General features: G+C 55.1%; 1 protein-coding gene across 1 annotated transcript in view; it reads left to right on the top strand.

Moving 5' to 3' along the window:
- Positions 1-13,916, top strand: part of FARP1 (FERM, ARH/RhoGEF and pleckstrin domain protein 1) — a 300,320-nt gene extending 286,404 nt beyond the window's left edge. Inside the window, exons 20-27 of the mRNA XM_036249925.1 lie at positions 4,192-4,260; positions 4,483-4,572; positions 5,239-5,321; positions 5,395-5,507; positions 6,055-6,221; positions 11,507-11,614; positions 12,036-12,187; positions 13,696-13,916. Coding sequence (XP_036105818.1) covers positions 4,192-4,260; positions 4,483-4,572; positions 5,239-5,321; positions 5,395-5,507; positions 6,055-6,221; positions 11,507-11,614; positions 12,036-12,187; positions 13,696-13,777 — 864 coding nt within the window. The 3' untranslated portion in view covers positions 13,778-13,916. The remainder of the gene's footprint in view (positions 1-4,191; positions 4,261-4,482; positions 4,573-5,238; positions 5,322-5,394; positions 5,508-6,054; positions 6,222-11,506; positions 11,615-12,035; positions 12,188-13,695) is intronic.
- The last annotated feature ends 1,779 nt before the right edge of the window (positions 13,917-15,695 follow it).

Genomic DNA, 15,695 nt, shown 5'->3' on the forward strand with positions numbered 1-15,695 from the left:
GGGGGTTGTAGGCTCTGATCTGCTGCATGCCCCGCTGAACCCCACACAGGTGTCCAGAGCTCTGTCTGATCTGACAGCTGGAGCTGCCCTGGAAACGAACCCTGTGTCGCTGAGGGAAGATGTGGGAATGTCCCTGTATTGGGTATTTCTGTCGGGAAGCCTAATCACAAACCTGACTGGAAACCACTCGTGAAAGGTTGTCAGAAGAGTTATGTGCTAAGTGCTGGGTAGAAATTAAAGCCGGGATTTGCCTCAGCTTGGCTGGGGAGAAGGTCCTGCCAGGCCTCAGCCCACAGTCACGTTGGCCCATCCACACAGGACTCTTTGTAAAGCTCTGTGGAATCAGTGTAGTTTTCTCTTAACTTTGGATGCTATAACATATTTAGCATATCATGCTACATGGCAAACAGACCATCTGTAAAGCATTTATGTAGAGGAGAGGTTCCCGTGAGCACTGACTTGGCGTAGGTGGCCCTGGGTTCCAATTTCGGCTTCACCGAAGCTGGGATGTTCCACCAACCAGAACGTTTCTTCTCTTCTGTAACATGGGGTCATATCCTCTCCTTCCTAGCTCGTGAGGATCGAATGAGAGTTAGTGTGAATTATCTCCGCCCCCAACACATTTCCATTTACCTGGGACTAACTGTACACGTATTGTGTGATTGGTGACATAGCACAACATTGTGGAGGCATCATGAGCATTTAGCTTAATACGGGCTCTGTCACCCATAACTGACCGGGTGACATGGGGCAAGTTTCTAAACATTCTGCTTCTCAGTTTCCTCATCTGAAAAATGGGGATGATAATATTGAATGAGCCCATTAATATACCCAGGCAGCACACATGAGGCACATGCCACATGCTAAATAAAAGGGCATTGTTATTCATAAAGGCGAGGTCGGAACAGGGGTGCTGGTCACTAACTGCAGACCCTCCTTATCTGCATATTCCTTTGCTCGTCAGGTAGTTTCCCAGCCAGTCACTATTTCACAACCACCCTGAGCGGCGGGGGCAGGAGGGCTCAGGCCCCGGAGGGCGAGTTCTGGAAGGGGCATGCCATACGCCAAGGCCAATTGATGATCAGTATTTCATGTTAAATTATCAACCTAATGGGTGGGAAGAAGGCTCTGATAGATTTGTCTACAGGTGGAATTAGAAAAGCTGAGATTGAAAGGTGAGCAGATAATTCTAGGAACGCCCCCTAAACCACCTGCAGTCCAATCCTAACGCGGCTCCCAGGTGTGATCCTGCTCGCCCTCCTGCTGGGGTCGGCCTGCCACCACTGTCCTGGAAGGCAGGGCTTTCCCTGGGGGTCTCTCCATGTTGGGGATTGTGTGCCTGAGAGTTTTTCCTGGACTGGCCCCTAGGCCACAGGAGCCCCTTCTTTTTCATTAAAACAGGAAGGAAGCAGGGATGGGGAGGTGGGACAGGGCAGGGGGATCATCTGGTTAAAACTCAGAGTCCGGGACATTAGTGGATGGGTTTTCCCACAAGGAAGCAGCTTGAGCTTAAGGCTATTAAGGGCTGTTGCTTTTTTCCCCCGTTCCATGATTTAAAAAATAAATATTGTAGGCCAGAGACATTTCCATCTCCAGCTCTCAGACACTGACATCTGCCCTTTTGCTGCGGCCCCTGCGGCCCCTGGAACACACACACGACCATGCTCCCTTGGCTGTCAGCTGTGAGGGCCCCCGGCCACCCTGGCTTCTCCTCCCCGTGCAGGTTACAGCTGAGAGCCTGAGGTTCCACAGGAAATGCATGTGTTCCAATGGCAACAAGTGTACGAGTGGAAACAGGAGTGGTAGCAGCATGTTTGGGTCACTGTTCTCGTTCTCTGATGCCCGTCAGGGATGGACATGGTCCCCTAGACACCAGTTCCCCAAATCATATTGTTTATGTCTAATAACTTCCATCCCACAGCACTGTAAGTACTTATTATATGCTACTTTGTTGAGCTCCAAAATGTCAGTGAAATTACAGTCAGTCTTTGATCCATATTTCATAAAGGACCAAACTATTGTTAGGCCATGCAGAAGTCTATAGAATCAAAATGAGTTGTCGGAGTCCCTATTCTTGGCTCAGAAGATGCTGTGAATACAGAAAAACCTCCTGGCAGGTGTTCCAGGAGTCTGTTGTTATGTAACAAACTACCCCAATAATTAGTGGCTGAAAACAACCTATTAGTATGTGTCATGGAGTCTGGAATTAGGCAGGGCTCAGCCAGGTGATTCTTCTGCTCCATGGGGCATTGACAGAGGTCCCAGAAGGGCTGGTCTGGAGGGTCCAAGGTTGACACCTGGCAGGGATGTCTGGAGGCTGCCAGGAGACCCCAGGGGTCTCCTTACTGATTATGTGCACCTCAATGTTCCAAAAGCAGTTGTTTCCAAGGACATAGCAAAGGCTACATGTAGTTTCATGATATAGTCTCAGAGGTCACAGGGTACTTCCATACTCTACTGTTCAAGGCCGTCACCAGCCCACCCACATCCAAGGGAAGGGGGCAGAGTCCCTGCCTCTAATGGATGTCAAAGAACTTATAACTGTTCTCTTTTTAAAATAATTTTATTGATATACAGAGAGAGGAAGGGAGAGGGAGAGAGGAAAATAGACATCAATATGAGAGCAGAACATTGATTGGCCACCTCCTGCACACCCCTCACTGGAGACTGAGCTGCAACCCAGGCATGTGCCCTGACTGGCATCGAACCAGCAACCCTTCAGTGCACAGAACAACAACCAACCAACTGAGCCATACCGGCCAGGGCTGCAACTGTGTTCTCAAAGCAGAGCAGTGGCCCTGGCCAGTTTGTTTCAGCAGTTAGAGCATTGGCCTGTGGACCGAAGGGTCCTTAGGTTCAATTCCCAGTCAAGGGCATGTACCTAGCTTGCCGGTTTGACTGGCCCAAGTCGGGGTCATGCGGGAGGCAACCGATTGAAGTGTCTTTCTCACATCGATGTTTCTCTCTCTCTCCCTCCCTCCTTTGCACTGTAGCTGAAAATCAATGGGAAAATGTCCTCAAGTGAGAATTAACAAAAATAAAATAAAATAATAAAATACAAATAAAAGCAGAGCTGTGGAAAACAGGTTCCTCAATAAGTTAACCAGAGGGTTTCCATGTGACCCAGCAACTCCATTCCTGGGTATATACCAAGAATTGAGAACAGGTGTTCAAACAAAAACTTGACGGTGATTGTACATGGCAACTGTTCATGGCAACCAAAGGGGAAACCCCAAAATGTCCCACCAACAGGTGAATGGATAGAAAAAATGCTCTGTCCATACGATGAAATATTCAGCCACAGAAAGCAATGCTCTATGATCCACATGAAGATGTGGATGAAACTGAGAACATTAAGCTAAATGAATGAAGTCAGACACAAAAGGCTACATAGTATATGATTCAATTTATGTAAAATATCCACACTAGGAAAATCTGGGGTATTATAAACACACACACACACACAACAAATTGATGGTTGCCAGGTGCTAGGGGAGTGGGGAATGGCTTCTCAGTGGGCACAGTGCTTCCCTTTGGGTGATGGAAAGTTCTGGACCTAGACAGTAGTGATGGATGCACACTGAATGCACTGAAGGTCACGAGTGGTAAATTCTGTGTGTATTTTACCATGGTTTTTTGTTAATGGTGGTTTTGTGGGGTTTTTCTTACATGGCCCCATATTGGTTATCCCCTCGAAGAGTTTCCGGTTCTGAGGCAGAGTTCCTTAGACTCGCTCGCGTCTTACTGTTACCCTAGTGCAGAGCCGCTCGTTTCTGAGAACCAGAGTTCAGTCGTGGAGGAGGTGCCCCTGTTCAGGGCTCTCCTGTCTTACCTGTCTTCTGGTCCCTTGCAGCCACTTCGTACCTGGCCCGGACTTTGCCCCTCCCGCCCAGCGGGCAGCCTGCAGGGCCTGGGGTTAAGTGCATGATTAGAGGCCTGTGAACCAGCAGGCACACCACTGGACCTCGGGGGGCTGCTTTCCTCTCTGTTAGCGGGGCTGTCGTGGTCCCTGCTGGCAGGTTCCTGGGAAGGAGAGGAGCATGGAGAAGGTGTAGCACGTTGTTCAGTGAATAGTTACTATGATCACTAAGGGTTTTTCAGCTTGAAAAGGGACTGGTGTGAGGAAGCCAGTCTCCGTGGTGACCTAGGTTGCACACACCCAGCCCACTCTCAGGGTCTGTTTCTCTGCAGGAATTCATCCGCTTGGGCAGCCTCAGCAAGCTCTCCGGGAAGGGGCTTCAGCAGCGCATGTTTTTCCTGGTAAGTAGGGAGAGCCCGTTGTCCTCACTCTGATCCGAGGCCTGTGGGGCCGGGGCCTGGGCCAGGCCTCCGCTGCCTGAGGGGCACATGGAAGGCAAGAGGAGCAGCCAGAGCGGAGTTGTTATCAATGAAGTGTCGTGCACGATTTTGAAAACACTTTCTGCTCTCTGTGGTTTCAAACGGAGCCTGTGCATCTCAGCATACGTGTCCTTGCTCCTCTAGTTCAACGACGTCTTGCTGTACACGAGCCGGGGACTGACGGTCTCGAATCAGTTTAAAGTCCACGGGCAGCTCCCACTCTATGGCATGACCGTGAGTATGCAGCACGGGTGTGAGATCAAGGCCTCTCCTTTGGGCTGCCTGCAGCCTGTGGGCCAGGCTGAACCGAACAAGGGCCAGTGACAGGGACACAAGAAGGGAAAGGAGGGACTTGACAAGGAAGCGAGAGCATCCCAGGTACCTTGGGAAGCTGGTCTTGTTAGGGCTCCCTAGAGGGGCTCTGGGACCTGGGATGCTCAGGGGTCTTGCTTCTAGAATCCAGTGAAGAGGCAAGATGAGATGGCCAGGTGGGGTGACTTTGCCTCTCACCGCCCTGTGCCTGGCCCTGGGGGCCCTGAAACACCATCCTCCCTGTCCACATGAAGTCATGGAGCCCACACATAGACCAGGGAGCCACCTGTCCTTCCCCAAGGTGTGCCAGTGGACAGGTGTCCATATTCTATGACCCTCGGTTGGCAGATGCACCCAGGCCAGTTAGCACGGGATTGTTTCCCTGCTTAACCCCCATTCTCCTCAGTGGTTGGATAAGGAGAAGTTCATGGGCATTGCCAAAGACGATAAAATGCCTTTTGATCCTTTCCCTTTCCAGTTAATTTTCTGATTTGTTTCCCTGAGCCGTGGCCATTTTAGGGAACATCTGAAATGCACTGAGCGTCTTGCTTGCTCCTTGGCATGACGCTATGCACGCTTACCCCACAGATAGAGAACAGCGAAGACGAGTGGGGCGTGCCCCACTGCCTCACCCTGCGGGGCCAGCGGCAGGCCATCATCGTGGCTGCCAGGTAACTCGGGGACCTCACCTGTTCACCCTTCACCTGCCGTGCTCTGCAGAGCTAACGCCCATCTCTCCTTCAGTTCCCGGGCTGAGATGGAGAAGTGGGTTGAGGACATACAAATGGCCATTGATCTGGCAGAAAAAAGCAGCGGCCCCACTCCCGAGTTCCTCGCCAGCAGCCCCCCTGACAGCAGTAAGTGTGGGAGGCTGTCCGGGTGTTGCGCACAGGCCCGTGGGGCGGGGGTTCTGCTTACCGAGGGCAGCGTCCTATTGCATTTCAAGTCTCCTTAGCCCGTGGACTTCATGTCTGTGGACTACACTTGTATTTAAAGCCAAAAATCAAGGAAATGGAATTTCCTAAAAATAGTTAAAAAAAAAAAAAGCTTTAAAACTGACGGAGCAGGGAAGTCCTCTTTTCTGGGCCAGCACTGCTGCTTGTCATACGGAATGTCACCATCTAGGGAGAAAAAAGCCCATCCACATGCCGGGCAAGCACTGCGGGCCCAGTGCCCAGGCGTGGTAGGGGCTCCCTGCAGAGGGGCTGGCGGGGTGCCCCCTGGGGTGGGTCCCTGACAAGCACATGGCTGCATGTGTGATTCCTGCTCAGTGGCTGCATGGGGTCCCCGGGGCCACATCCCTTGCCCCCAACCTTTCAGGCCCATTCAGCTTCCGGGAGGGGTCAGGAAAGGGGCCTTCTGGCCAGCGAAGACCAAAAGCACTGCCTTTACCGCGTCCCGCAGAGTCCCCCGACGAGGCCACAGCGGCCGACCAGGAGTCAGAGGACGACCTCAGCGCCTCGCGCACCTCGCTGGAGCGCCAGGCCCCGCACCGCGGCAACACCATGGTGCACGTGTGTTGGCACCGCAACACCAGCGTGTCCATGGTGGACTTCAGCGTGGCCGTGGAGGTACCCGCCGTGCGCCGGCGCGGGGGGCAGGGGCAAGGGTGACGGTCCCTTTGAGCATCTGCGTCCAGCCTCTCGGCGGGCGAGCAGCGCTGACCTCCGCGAACGCGTCGCTCGGCCTCATCCATCCGCAGAGCTCTCGTTCTCCTGCCGTCTCGTTTCCTTTCCGGTCCTGGAGTTAGCGTGGGGCAGGCTGTCCGGGCGTTTAGCCGCGTGCGTGCGTGCGTGCGTGCGTGCGTGCGTGCGTGCCTGCCTGCCTGCCTGCCTGCCTGCCTGCCTGCCTGCCTGCCTGCCTGCCTGCCTGCCTGCCTGCCTGCCTGCCTGCCTGCGTGCGTGTGCGCGCGCGCCCCACAGAGGCCTAAACGGGTCAGTGCAGGTGGACGGAGAGCTCCCAGCACCTTGGCTGCCGTCCTGGACCAGCCCCCCCCCCACACACACACACACTTGACAGGGGTTCAAGGGGGCAGGAGGGCCACAGAGCTGACACCAGCCAGGGCCGGGGCACGTGTACTTCATGAACCCCGGGGCACGGCCCCTCTCGGGCTCTGGGAGTCGTCCAGAGTCACCGTTGCGGCCGGGCTCTCCCCAGACTGTGATGTGAACCTTCCGGAACTCTCCAAACCCCACTCCCTGAGCACCCTCCAGTGCAGGTCCGCGATCCCTGACCTCTCAGAAAACGGCACACCTGGAAAGCTTGGAAACCGCTAGCCCGTCCCCTTGGCAGCAGAGCCTGACCTGAGCTGTTGGGAGGCTGTGGCTCGGGTTGTGTGTGGACGTTCATGTTTCACCCACAGTCGTATTTGATTCTGGGCGGCCGCCCCAGCCCACTGCCCGGGGTGCCATGTGGTCGACACGATCCTCTTTCTAAAATCTAAAAGTTCTGAGTTCCTAGAGACACATGGTCCCAAAAATGTCCCCTAAGAGGCTGTGCCAAGAGCAGCCATTGCTTTTTGAACCGACAGAATCAGGAGCGTGTCAAACATTTCCTGATGGATGCTGGTCTGTGGGATTCTCCGAGATCGTTCTCTGGAGGTGACCTTCACAGCTCCATGGAGCTGCTGACTTTGAGTTCGCCTGCTGCATTGTTCCCAAACCCGTATCTGCTTCTAAAGACATCTTCAGGGGGACCCGTCCGAGGCTACCCGGCCACAGCTGGCCACGTGTGGCTGTAGTGAGCATCCCTCCCCTCCGCCCCCACGGGACAGCCTCACTGTACTCAGCACCCTCCCTCCGGTCTCGCCATGGGCACGTACCTTGCCAGCTAGAGGTTCTTCCAGGGCCCAGGGATCTCTCCAGCACGGAGGAGTGACCGCCCGGTGGGGAAAACACCTGGTCATATCCAGTCTGTCCAGCCTAGTTCAGTGAAGTGACACGCTGCGGGGGGGCTTGTCCGCCTGGCTCTGTGCGCTGCTCACCTTTGTGAGGTGTGGTTGGCACTGGCAGGGCGTGGGGCCTCGGGAGGCTCAAACCTTTTTAATCCTGAGAAATCATTCAAGAATGCAGCTGCCACGCCTGTCAGGTCCTGGGTGGCCCAGAGACGCCTCTGCAAGGCCAGCTCTTTGGGGTGACAGTCCTCTGTCTACATGGTCAGGTGACTCTAGCAGCCAGGTCAGCCAGCGGACTGGGGCCCACAGGCCAAATCCTGCCCAGCCCTGGCTGTTTACAGCCCATGAACCAAGAACGGAGTTTTATTTATTTTTAATGTTTTCATTGATCTTTGAGAGAGAGAGAGAGAGAAACATCAATGTGAGAGAAACATCGACTGGCCGCCTTCTACTCGCCCCTCACTGGGGATGGAGCCCACCACCCAGGCATGTGCGCTGACCAGGAATCGAACTAGGACCTCTCAGTCCATGGGACACGCTCAATCCACTGAGCTACACCAGCCTAGCTAGTGTTTTATTTTTGAATGGATACTACAAATACAAAAATCTCTGATTTTGCCTCTTGGCCCAAAAAGCCTAAAATATCTACTGTATGGCCCTTGGAGGAGAAGTTGGCCAAGAACCATACAGCCTGAAAGCAAGCCCGTAGGTGTGTGGTTTTAAGATGGTAAAATGCACCCTGGGCGGTTTGGCTCAGCAGTTAGAGCGTCGGCCTGAGGACCGGAGAGTCCCAGGTTCGGTTCCTGCTATGGGCATGTACCTCGCTTGCAGTTTGTCCCCAGCCTCGGTTGGGGTCATGTGGGTGACGACCACTCAATGTCTCTCTAGAGTTGATGTTTCTCTCCCCCACCCTTCTCCCTCCCGTTCTATCTGAGATAAATGTAAAAATGTCCTCGGGTGGGGATTAAAAAAAAAAAGGCAAAATGCAGGTTGAGGACTCATGAATTGACTAGTCCCTGGAGATGTCCCTCCCTCACCAGACCCCCTGCCCCAGGTGTCCTTCAGGCTGGCGTCCATGGTGGGCTCCTTCAGGTGCAGACGGCCCCGCACCCCGACTGCAGACAAGCTCCCTTCTTCCAGACCCGACTCCTGCCGCCTGACGCGGGGAAGGAAGCAGCTTTCCCATCGCCCTCCGCTCGTCCCCCCCAGCTGTGTCCTGTAGGACTCGTGCAGGTGGAAATGAGTAGTGGGGGTGTTTGGGGAGAGCACAGAGATGAGCTGGGTCTGGCTGAGCCAGAGAGCACGAGCATGGGGATCTGACGCTGGGATGGCCAGCGTGGAGCCTCACCCGGAGGGGCGAGGTGAAACGGTCAGTATTTGCGACTGGGGCTAGGAGGTGGCGGAGTCTGGGCGAGCTCTGGATCCAGGGGAGGGTCAGGAGGATGGAGGGCAGCACTGAGGGAGATCAGGGCGGGGCTGCCAGTTTCTGTGGCTGCCACAGAGTTATTTTCTAACACAGGTGGGGAGCGTCTGGCCACCTGAGGCCTGCAAAACCAACACCGGCTAACGTCACACACCTCACCAAATCAGCCTGACAGATACAGCAGGCCCATTTCTAAGTTGATTGTTTTGTGTGGCCCAGGAATAGCGTTACAAATATCCAAAAGGCCCTTGGCAGAAAAAAGGCTCCCCACGGCTTAGCACTGCTGGAGGCTAGTGGTTTGGAGACAAGGTGCTGGCAGGTGGGCTCCCGCTTAAGGCCCCAAGGGGGAGGGTCTGTTCCACACCTCTTGGCTTCTGGTGATGGCTGGCAGTCGTCGGTGTTCTAGGCTTGTGGACGCATCACCCTGATCTCAGCCTCCAGCTTACTTGGCCGTCTCCCTGTGTGTGTGTTCACATGTTCTCCTCTTCTAAGGACAGTAGTTATTGGGATCAGGACCCACCCTCTTCACTTGGTTTCATCTGCAAGGGCCTGATTTCCAAATAAGGTCACCAGGACTTGAACGTGTATGTTGGAGGACACATAACACGCACTGGGCACTTTGGGAGCCAAGGAGAGGGCGAGGAACAGGCCTTCCTTCAGGCAGGGCGTGTGGGGTGGAGGCTGCTTGAAAGGAAATGGGCCCTGGCCGGTTTGGCTCAGCGGTTAAAGCGTCCGCCTGCGGTCTGGAGAGACCCGGGTTCGGTTCCCGCTAAGGGCATGTACCTCGGTTGCAGTTTGTCCCCGGCCCTGGTTGGTCGTGCGGGTGGCAGCCACTCGATGTGTCCCTTTCACATCGATGCTTCTCTCTCTCTCTCTCTTCCTCTCTCTCCCTCCCACTCTATCTGAACAAAAAATGGAAAAATGTCCTCGGGTGAGGATTAAAAAAAAAGAAAGGAAATGGGACGTGGGCTGGTCTGGGGCAAGGACACGGGCTGGGCCGCTCGTAAATGCAGCAGGTGGGGACTGGGCCGCCTTGAGAAAGCCTAAGAGTCATCCTCACAGACAGAGGGGTTCAGCCTCTTGAGAGCAGGGACAAAGAGGAGGGCAGAGCTCGGGGGCCGGGGAGCGGAGGAGCTGCAGCCAGGGCAAGGCGGAGGAAAGGCCGGCGGGGGTCGTCGTCAGATCTTTTGGACTCTATCTGGAGGCAGTCGTTTGGTTCGTTATAAGCACACGAAGCATAAGAGAACGTGCCCTCACCTCCCGTGTGACTCGTGTGGTGTGCAGGAGCACCACGTGCCCACTCTGGCTGTGCTGGGCCCGCTTGGAGCCAGAGCACCCCACTTTCAGGCAGTGGCAGCCAGATGCGGGGAGAGGACACCCCCTTCCTCTGTGGCATCCCCCTTGGTTCAGCTTGGCTCCATCAACAGGACGGGCTCTACATCGTAGGTCCTGTCAGCCTAAGTCATGTGTGTCCCCCTCAGGCCGCGAGCACCTGGAGGGCACACATCTACACCTTCCGTCTCAACTGCTTACTTAGTGTGCACTTCAAAATGCTTATTAGATTAAGTGCAAGTTATTGGGTAAGTAGCAAAGGGACAGAATCAAGTAGACTCTGTGTTTTATGGATGTTTCCACTGTGGCCACCTTGTCTTTACCCACCTGTCAGTGAACGATTCGGTGGCGGTCAGTCCCATCACCACCGTGCGTTTTCCTCTTTCGAGCCTCCCTGGTCACGAGCTGCCGGCCAGCTCGTCAGGGACGCGGATGGCCTCCTCCTCGCCAGTGCCAGGGGCTTTGGCTGCCTGGGAGTCCACAGGAGCGCCCTGTGCCTGAGTCCCGCAGCCCCTGGGAGACCACAGGAGCACCAGGATGCCCTGGAACGCTTGTTTCTACCAGTGTTTCCTCTTTATCTCCAGGGAGAGGTCACTTCTCTCCCAAAATCCAGTGTTCTGCCTGGGCCACTAGATGGCAGCCAGGAGCTGCTGGTGTGGGGCTCGATGGCTTATTGCTGAGGGTGTTGGAGCCTTACCTGTGGCTGCCGTAACAAAGCACCACCACCTGGCGGCTTAGAGAGATTGTCTCACCTTCTGGAAATCCAGGTGTCGAGAGTGCCAAGCTCCCTCTAAAACTTGAACGGAGGAGGCTCCTCCCTTGCTGCTTCCGGTCTGCTGGCCATCCTTGGTGTCCTTTGGCTCAGATACACCACTGCAGTGTCCTCTCTCAGGACATTAGTCATAGTGCATTAGGGGCCCGCCCTGCTCCCTTATGATGGCCTCTGAACTAGTTATAGCTGCGATGACCCTACTTCCAAGGCGCCGTCTTTGGGGGAGGGTGGGGACGAAGTCAACCCATAACCAAACCAGGCTCATGCAGTCCACCTACTGGGAGAAAAGCCATTTCCAGTCAGTCACAGGAAGCCCACTCCTAGCCACAGCCCCTCACTGGGCGGCGGAGACTGAGCTGTCCTCCCCACAGGACCAGGCTGCAGCACGCTGCCGAGGGCCCCGACCTCTGCTCCTACAGGCCTACTTGTCTTTCAGAATCAGTTGTCTGGGAACCTGCTGAGGAAATTCAAAAACAGCAACGGGTGGCAGAAGCTGTGGGTGGTGTTCACGAACTTCTGCCTGTTCTTCTACAAGTCACACCAGGTACGGGCCTCGCACAGGGCAGGTGACCCTGGAACGTTTAGGGTGCAGGCTGGGGAGAGCCTTCGGGGCCCTTCCCTCTCTCGGGGCAGGCAGCCTTCCTGTGAAGGACAAAGAACTTTACGCTTGACCTGCCCAGACAGGCATGGGGAGAAGCAGCCAGGTCTGGAAAGGGGTCCTGCAGGAGGCCGTATCCATGAGACCCTCGAAGTGAAGGCTGACGGCCACTTGCTGAAGGGCAGCCTGGGTGCTGGTTGGTTAGGGCGGGGACAACGTAATGGACGCTGTGTCCTGGCTGGGGTGCACCAGCTGGACCACAGCACTGGCCAAGACCCCCTGCTGTGGCTTCCAGGGCGAGAGGCTGCGGCCAGGCTCAGTGCCAGTGGCCACCTCTCCCAAGCTCCTTCCTGCGGACCCTTTGCAGGACAATCACCCGCTCGCCAGCCTGCCCCTGCTCGGATATTCGCTCACCATTCCCTCGGAGTCTGAGGACATCCACAAAGACTACGTGTTCAAGCTGCATTTCAAGTCCCACGTGTACTACTTCCGGGCTGAAAGCGAATACACGTTTGAAAGGTATGCTCCCCTCTGCGCAGAGCACCGGCAGGATTGCTCCCAGGCAAGCGAGCGGCAGTTAGGAGCGCCGCACCCGGAACGTGCTTGTCCCTCCAACCCTGGCAACTGCCGAGAATAAATCTGGGCCGCTCTGCCGAGTCCACTTCCCGCAGAGCAGCACGTGGAACCGTGGCTCCCCTGGGAGGCAGCTTCCGTCCCCAACCTGTCCAGTGTTAGTCAATGCCACGCACGTTGCACGTATAAATCTCTAAGGTGTGTGTGTCCGTCTGTGGCTTCAGTAGCTGTTTAGTCCTAACATTTGTTTTGGCCGTGGCCAAAGGCTAAGATTCCAGTCAAAAGACCCCATGAGGAAGGGACAGAATCCTAGTGGGTCTCAGTTACTTTCCTAGTGAGACTGCGCACGTGTATGAGACACAGGCAGCAGTCTTCGCTCAGCCAAAAACAAAGGAAAAGTAGAAGGGGCGAGGCTAGCACGTTTGACCAGTGGCTTCAGTGTCAAGTGCAGACTCTGGAGCGGCCTCCTGATGCAGGCCACGCGAGCAGCTGTCACTGCGGAAGCACCACCTGCAAGTGCTCAGCACGGACCAGAGAGGGCAGCCGTCCCCACCCCCACGGAGGGGCAATCCTCTCCTGGCCTGGCTACTTGACAGGACAACGTGTCCCTCACCAGCCATGGACACTGAACCCACAAGGGTTTCTCATCGCTGGGCCGGTTGGACCTGTGCACAATCCCAGTAGCCTCAGTTCAGTGCAGACAGCGTGGTTTAAAACCAGGGCTCCAACAACAGTCTCCGCGCTGCTTGAGCAGAGAGCCCAGCGCATAGCAAGACCCACACTGACCTGGGCTCGAAAATGCATCCCGTCACTGTCGTGGCGAGGTGAGTTAGTCGTGCAGTGGTAAGGTCCTAGAAAGACCTGTGATCACGGACTGTCTAAAGCCGAGCGGTAGCCGCGCACACCTCAGCTCTCTCAGCCTCAGCACCGTGGGCATTTCAGACCAGAAAGTGCGTTAGGGTCACAGCGGGGTCTTTTCTGTGCACTGCAGGATGTTTAGCAGCAGCATCCTTGGCCTCTACCCACTAGGTATCAGTTGCACACCCTCCGCTGACAAACAACAGTGTCCCCAGATAGTGCCAGTGTTCCCAGGTCTCTGAAAGCTGAACTCCCGCCAAGCACGCGGGATGCATGGTGTCGGGGGAAGGGTTACAGGTGAGGCTCCTGGAACAGCCGGGCGCCACCTGCCTGCCCACATGGGTGTGCGGCCGCACCGGGCAGGCACAGCTGCTTTGCTGAAGAGGAGCACACCGGGGTCAGCGGTTCTCGGACTGATACCGGGGAACACATGAAGGCACCCCAACCCTGCCTTCCATTACTTGGTGCTGCGAGTTCATTTACGAACTCTTCATCTGCTAACATGGCAGATTACAAGTAAAAAAAGAAAAAAAAAAAAAACCAGAGACATTAGTTGATAAAAAGTGGCCCTCGACAGCTTCCCTTTCTCGTTCTAGGTGGATGGAGGTGATCCGAAGTGCCACCAGCTCGGCCTCCCGTGCCCACGTCCCGAGTCACAAAGAATCTCACGCGTACTGACGGCAGGACGGTCTGTTGGCTGCTTTCCCGGCAGACATTCTGTATTAATGAAGCGTAGTCACATTAACACCCGTCTGGGAAACGAGCGTGGTTTTACAGCAGCCCGCGCCCGTCTCCGCAGAGCCACTTCCCTTGTCTTTCCACTGCTCCTTGCGCAGCCGAGCGGCACTGCTCCCGCCGCCGGTGGCGCCCTGTCCTCCCGACGGGCTGTTCTTAGCTTGTGCCAGTATTAAGAACATGTCATTGATAGAGTGCCAAACGACAATTTTCCCTCCACGACCGCACCTTCAAAGCAGTGCAGACACATCCGTTCAACCAAAAGACAGGGCAAGTGCTCTTTTTCTTTTTATAGGCTGCTGCATTTTTTTAAAAAAAGATGTTTGCAATACACCTGGCACAGTCTTAGGCAAATGAGATCATTTTCAGATTTCGTTTTTTTCAATCTTTCTACTTTTGTAATAATAGGAAGTTAGTTGGATTTACTCCCTTGATTAGTAAGTGACTTGCAGCACACTGCGTCCCACGCGGGGGCTCGTGCTCCGATGAAACGCTGGCCCCCGGACCTACGTCCTGGCCAAGCTGACCAAATTGTGTAAGGGGTGACGCTTCACGAACTGCCGCGGGTCGCTCTGCTGGGAGAAGGGGAACCAGTGTGACGTCTGGACTGTCGCTGTACTGTGAGTGGTATATACAATGGGGAATGTTAAGCTGTGGTGTTTTGCTGTCTGTTTCACAAGCATGAAAACCTGTATGTCAGTAACCAGGGCCACCTGTGACGTCACGTTATGGAGTCTGTGAGCTTCTGTGGATGCAGAAACACTACGAAGAATGGTGCGTAGTCCCCTGGTGCCCATCGTCACGCCTACCTATATCCTCCTGCAACCGGTTTGGAACCGCACATCCAATGGTAGTATGTTTGTGCCTGTCTTCAGAAACATTCTTTTTCCTTTTTTATACTCATTCCCCTGGGTTTGGGGTATGGACAGTCGGACTACACAGGGAACATGCTCTCAGGATGCTGGGCCCACTAGGCAAAGCCTGTTTGCCTCTTCAGTGCGGAGAGCGGGTGGCTGCTATTCCCATGTTCTCACGTCCTCTCTGACCTCGGCCAGAGGGCCGGCCAGCCAACACAGCGCCCTCCGTGTCTGCACCGGCGCTGGGAAAGCCCTCACCCGAGACCCCCGGGCCGCCCCCTTCGTGGAGCTGGGACCGGGTGCGTGGAAACGGCAATGTACAAATGGACCAGCAGCTTGACATGTGTTAATCATTTGCCTTACAATGTGTACCAGATGGTTGAAGTACTAACAAAAGGGAATAAAAATACCTCACGCCACAATCCAGCATATTGAAGTTTTAAGGCAAAACAGTCCACTTTGTCTTGGCTTTATTTTCATCTACATTGAGTGGGCTGGGGCCTGGAGGGGCGGGTGGGCTGGTCACTAGGGCGAATGTGAAGGAAAACAGGTTCCATCACTGTTGGACAAACGGCATTTTGAAAAGTTTCGCATTTTACAGTCTCTGCTTCTTTCAACTTGGCACTCAGAGACGGAACGTTCCTAGGAGACAGCCTCAGTGGCAATAGGACGACGACTGAAACCCAATGGAGGGCCGGGCAGACAGGGAGGGAGCCCTGCAGACCAGTTGGTTCCGAGGCTTCCCCACAACCCAGGGGCAAGAGCAGCACCTGGGACGCTCAAGTGCACTGAGGGCCAAGGCGGCAGAGGCAGGCTCAGGAAAACTCCCTCCAGAAGTCAGCTCATTCCCACTTCAGGGTTTCTGGGGATTCCCCGCCACTGGCTGGAAACGGTTCACATCTATGAGCAGCACCTCTGTGCTCCCTGCTCCTGAACCAAGCGCGTGGGCAAGTCAGACTGCCCCACAGCGGTGCCAGACGTGCTGTCCCTGCGGGTGGGTGGCT

This window comes from Molossus molossus, unplaced genomic scaffold, assembly GCF_014108415.1.
Source record: "Molossus molossus isolate mMolMol1 unplaced genomic scaffold, mMolMol1.p scaffold_m16_p_9, whole genome shotgun sequence".
In the NCBI taxonomy this organism is placed as follows: Eukaryota; Metazoa; Chordata; class Mammalia; order Chiroptera; family Molossidae; genus Molossus; species Molossus molossus.